Source organism: Monodelphis domestica, chromosome 8 (assembly GCF_027887165.1).
Source record: "Monodelphis domestica isolate mMonDom1 chromosome 8, mMonDom1.pri, whole genome shotgun sequence".
NCBI classification, from domain to species: Eukaryota; Metazoa; Chordata; class Mammalia; order Didelphimorphia; family Didelphidae; genus Monodelphis; species Monodelphis domestica.
This window is the reverse complement of record NC_077234.1, coordinates 122,069,396-122,075,077: the sequence shown is the minus strand read 5'-3', so window position 1 is coordinate 122,075,077 and position 5,682 is coordinate 122,069,396. Positions and strand designations below refer to the sequence as shown.

At 35.2% G+C, this 5,682-nt stretch overlaps 1 protein-coding gene across 2 annotated transcripts; it reads right to left on the bottom strand.

The window, feature by feature from the left end:
* Positions 1 to 217: 217 nt before the first annotated feature.
* LOC100010645 (coiled-coil domain-containing protein 70-like) lies at positions 218 to 5,156 on the bottom strand. Of its 2 annotated transcripts, none has more exons than XM_007501429.3 (2): positions 5,000 to 5,156; positions 218 to 1,513 (listed from the first exon to the last, which is right to left on the bottom strand). In XM_007501429.3, exon 2 carries the CDS (start codon positions 1,262 to 1,264, stop codon positions 500 to 502), a length of 765 nt encoding a protein of 254 aa, XP_007501491.1. In that variant the 5' UTR covers positions 1,265 to 1,513; positions 5,000 to 5,156; the 3' UTR covers positions 218 to 499. The 2 variants fall into 2 exon arrangements, with proteins under 2 accessions (XP_007501491.1, XP_001363925.1); XM_001363888.4 differs by lacking the exon at positions 5,000 to 5,156 and adding an exon at positions 1,863 to 1,992.
* Positions 5,157 to 5,682: the final 526 nt, after the last annotated feature.

The window sequence follows — 5,682 nt, the reverse complement described above, 5'->3', positions numbered from 1 at the left end:
CATAAAGAAAAATTTTAAAAAAGGGGAAACGTAGCAGGGCTCAGGTTCCCCCAGTAGAGGAAGGGTTGAATTCCCTGGCATTCCAGTTCCCTTCCAGCTCTATCTTTAATTTTGATGTAATTTTAGTCAAAAACCTGAGGAAGAGAGGAGGAAAAATTATATGTATATAAATATGGCACTAGCAATCTAGCGTTAAAGAAACAAAACTTGGACACCATTGCTCTATTGAATTTTTATCAGCACTATATTGTTTCCAGGACCAGCTACTGAATAAGTTTACAGTGGTAAAATTTAAGGCCTTTGGCCCCAAGCCCAGCATAATCATTCCACTCTAACTGGTTTCAATGGTCCAGGTGATTTCCATACTTTTTTTTGTTGTCATTGACTTTTTTGTGTTCTTGTTATTTTTGGTTAGTTTTTCATCTTTTGTAGAATGCCCTGGATCTTCCTCTCTCAGGGATGCAGACACAGCTGCAAACTGTACTTCTGTTCTAGGTCTTTATTCTACAATCTCATAGGTAGGTGTAGTATTCTCTCCATCCCCTTTGAGGATCTTATTCCATTCTTCAAGGATGTTGGCTTCCTCCCGAAGGGCTCTTTCTTCCTCCTGTAGGGCATTGTTCTCCTCCCTGAGAGCTTTATTTTCCTCCCGAAGAGCCTGCTCTTCCTTCCACAGGGCCTGCTCTTCCAATCGCAGGGCCTTGCCTTCCTTCCACAAGGCCTGCTCCTCCATGTTCAGAGCACTTTTCTGATGTTGGAGGGCCTTGATCTCCTCGTGGAGGGACTTGATCTCTTCTTGAAGTGCTTTTTCCTCATTTTGGAAGGCTCTCTCTTGCTCTTGGAGAGCCTTGATCTGTGCCTGAAGGGCTCTGTTCTGTTCCAAAAAAGCTTTTTTTTCCTTACTCAAGGCATTGCTTTTTTCGTAGAGGGCCTTTGTGTGTTCCCAAACAACTCTTTTATCCTCCCAGAGCATCTGATTTTGCTGTCTAAGGGACTGATTTGACTCCCGAAGTACCTGGTTTTCTATTCGAAAGGTTTTATTTTCTCCTTGGAGAGCCTTGTTTTCTATCCAAAGGAACTTATTCTCCTTGCGGAGGGCTTTATTCTCATCCCGAAAGATCTTGTTATCTCTCCAGAGATTTTTTTTCACCTCATACTGTTGTTGCTGTTGTTCAAGGTGGAGCTGACTTTGCTCAGGAGTAAGAGAGGGAAAAAGGCGGGATAGCTGCCCCTTCACGATCCACTTGGAACCTAAGACAACCATTTTTTCACTTTTATGTGAGAAGGATTAAAATTAAATCCACCTGCCTTTATTCATATACCAAGATCCACCGAAGAGGAAGTTTTGTTGTGTTAAGCAGAAAATGGAAGGACTATATATAATCTTACAGAAAACAGATGTCTTTGGTATGAATCAGATGATAATCTTTGGATTCCAAACTGGTGTCCAGTTTTGGTGGGTTGGCAAGGATGAGTATGATAGCAGTCTAAAAGCAAGGCTCATTCAGTCCCACTGTCAAAGAAATAATGAAAAATGAAACCAAACATATGTTAGTAAATATTTAAACATAGTATACGATGCATAACTCTATGTGGAATAAATTTATACAAATTGCATTTGAGTTACTCTTTGCTAGTACATTGAATTAGTTCTTTTTTTTCAACTATCTTGCTGATAAACTACTAGTTTCCTCTAACCTTGTGGCCTACTTCTTGTTGTAGGATAATAATATATTTTATAAGAATTTTTCTGGCTCCGTAAAGACCAAAGAATTCTCACTTAGGGTAATATATTGTTCTACTGATTTTAATTAGTATTTTGTTAATTATACCCCCCAAAAAGCTGGAAATTTATTACTTACATTTGTGCTGCCTTTGAAATGCCCTGGAAGTCTTAGGCTTTTGAGAGTAGGGAAAAGTCAACAGTTCAGGTCATCTATAGTGATGTCATATACAAGTGCTGACACTGCTGCTAGGGTGAACCTTATCTGTACCACTTGCCTATGTTTGTCCCAGTCCATGGCCACAGGAAAGGGAGGGAACATACAAAAGATAAACTAATTTTTAAAAAATACTGAAAATGGTTTCTTTCCTCTAGTTACTCTTTATCTAATTTGTATGTATCTTATATGGTCTCTTGATTCAAGCGCCATGAAGGCAGGGACTATTTTTGTTTTCTTTGTCTCTAGCACTTAGTTTAGATTCTGGCACATTGTAGGTATTAAATAAATATTTGTTTACTTACTGATTTAGACATGAATGAATATTTTAATGGTTTAAATGCCATACTATTGGTGTTTCTACGCTGTCAAAAGCTTAAAGTAAGCTACTTAATCTTTAAAACCCATCTATGATTCAAGGATTCTCAACCTGTGGTGTGTCAACTTTTTAAACATTGTATTTCAAAATAATTCATTTATTTTGTCATTCTATATGCTTTATCTTATACATTTAAAAGCATTATTGTTAGACTGGGATCCCAGGCTTCACCCTGACACAAAAAAGTGAATAATTCCTGATTATGGGAAATCAATTTTCATTGAAGTTCAGATTTCAAAGGAGAAAGGAAAGACAGGAAGAGAAGGAAGAAAAGAAAGAGGGAAGGAAGGCAGGCAGTGAATGATTTTAATAAAAATAACACATAAGACAATATACCCTAAATTTAATATTACATTTGAAACATTTGCCTAGTTTTTAAATTCTGTTTTCTTGTCTTTTGCTCTTATGTCTATGCCCATGTAGAGTCACAAAATATCAGTTGTAATAGACCTTAGAAGCCAATCAATACAACACATCTGAACAAGTATAATAACCCAGATGACTTTTTATTTGTTTATTTTTTAATTTGGAATCTGCTACCTCCAGGGATAGTCATTCCACTTTTGGGAGCTCTTTTAGGAGCCTTTTTCTCATGCAGATTTCTCAACCAGAAATCTTCAGTTTTGAAACTTTTATCAATTATCCCTAGTTCTGCATTTTTGTGTGCCAAGCAGAAAATAAACATATGTAAATATGTAGATATGGATAAATATGTAGATATATAAACACATATAAATATATATATATATATACCTACCCACATACATATACATATATCTGAGTGTGTCATACCTCTTCCATATTCTAGCCCTTCATATACTTGAAGACACCAAGCAATTCATATTTTTTACAAATAATAAACAAGAAAATTACTTGAAGCAGTGATAGTGAACTTGGGGCACAGGTGCCAAAGATGGCACATAGTGTGCTCTCTATGGGCATATGGCTACCCTTCTTTTCCTCTCCTCCCCCAAAGTTCATTACTATAAAGGGAGAGGGACTTGGTAGGGAACTACTCCCTTCCCCCTCTCCATTGTCCCTGAGGACATTTTTTCACATCCCCCACCTCTCCATCCACCAGTCCACTGGGATTTCTTCCTCCCTCCCTGTAATGGGTCTGGGGTGTGAGGTGGGGGGTAGGGCCCAGCACTCCTCTAAAAAGTTCACTATCACTGACTTAAAGGATTACTTTATATTACTTATTTAAATACTTATTGACAGTTTTATTCCTCACCTTTGTTCTTAAACCCTTGCTTCCATAGAGTAGCATGACCCTAGTGTCATAGATCTGATTCTTGTTAAGACCAATTTATCCTCACAGTTAGGAAGGAAAATTCATTCATTGGGCATTGACTATATTTCTTGATCTAGTAAATTATTCCTCACTATAATCCAGGGTAGTAAAGTGGGAATGTGTTCATATAAACCTAACATTTCTATAAAAGAACAGTCTAAAAATACATATTTTATTGAAAGGAGCAAGGGTTGTCACCATCACCATCTTATATGTAAGAGTTTACATACCTTAGACCTTATGTCATAGAAATAGATAATGATATAATTAAAGTGAAATAATGAAAAAGAATTCAAGAGTATATTGATTCAGAATACATTGGTAAAATATACATTATAATGATGTCAACAAATGTTTTTAGCCTTGCAATGCCTTATGAAACCTGTTACATTTGTATATGATACTATTATTGGTAGAAAATTCTGGAGCAGGTAAATATCAAAGTATTATTTTTTAAATTAATTTGGTCAATTTCAAACATTATTCCCTGGTTACAAAAATCATTTTCTAGTCCTCCCTCCCCTCTCCTCCTGTAACTGAGGTGCAATTCCACTGGGTATTACATGTGTCAGTATCAAAGTATTATGACAACCCATATTTTTAGAGAGTTTCATATGAATTCACTAAGGAATAATAGTACTGGCCAGAAGTTCAGAAGACCTGAGTTTGAATTAAATTTATTACTCTAAGCAAGACACCTAAAATTTCTCTCCTTTAATTTATTCAACTGTAACATGGAGATAATAATAGTATCTACTTCCCATGGTTGGCACAAAATATATATTGAGATAATATTTGTAAATAAATGTAGATTATTATTGTTGTTATTAGATCACTTGACTCAGAAGAACTGGGTTCAAATTGGCCTTTTCCACATATATCTCTGTAAACCTGGAAAAACCATTTAATACCTTTTAAACTTAGCTTCCTCTATAAAATGAGGAGCTTGAACTAGATAATCCCTCAGGTACTATTTAACTGTAGATCTATAATCCTCTAAACAAATTAGTTCACTCTGTTGCTCTTCCAATGACTGTACTTAGTCATTACTAATCTTTCTGACTGATGTGAGGCATTTTAATGTATGTATTATAATCAAACTAATGAAAAATTGGGTAGCCTCAAAATAAGATCCCATATCCAGATCCAGAGTTACTTATTTGAACATGTTACAAACTGCCCTGCTATTGTTTGCATAATTCCCATTTTAGCAGTTTAAGTAATAAAAATCTTATAGCTTTTTTAGAAATATACTATGCAACTGTATAGTAGTCTTATGATAACAACTACGAAAGGAATAATGAGAATAATGCCATAATAAGAAATAAAACATTTAGGAAAGTGCTTCTATTAATGTGAAAAGAGGTTTTTAATTCCTTGACTTACTAAGTCTGAAACAGGCGCAGAATTGTCCTCATCAGTAGTTGAAAGTAAGCCTGGATTTTATCTAAATTGGTGCCATCTTGGTCCTAAGGTTACTACTTAATGGAGTGGCTGTTGCTACTATGGTAGCTAGGAATGCTTACTCAGTTGAAAGAGAAAGAACTCTCTGAGTGTTCTATTTTGGAATTTATTATTTCCTTCAGCTTAAAGATACCTTGCATTTTTCAAGAATGTAGCTTTGTTATTTTAATAAGAAGTTCCTAGACCACCCACAAATTTAAATTTGTACCTGAATGGCATTATGGCTCCAAATACTCATTACTTTAATAGATTAGAAAAAGCTTAGTATTCCTTCCATCCTTCTCCATTACTTAAATAAAAATTCCTTGAACTCTGAAAACAAAAAAGTCCCTAATTTATTTCAAATAATCTATTTTATACACCCCTCCAGGACCTGCATATTTTAACATGGACTACTATCTACCTTTGTGTTTTGTAAAATGAAATGAGAATGTAACGAGAACAAATTTAGTGCTCCCTTAGCTCTTGCTAAAAGATATTAGAAAGTGGGAACAAGAAAAAAATAACTATGTATATAGGCAATAGCATTGCTTTCCCTCTGAGTTTGTCTCCAATTTTTGTTGTTATTTCAGTTTTGTCTGACATTTAAGGTCTTATTTTGGTGA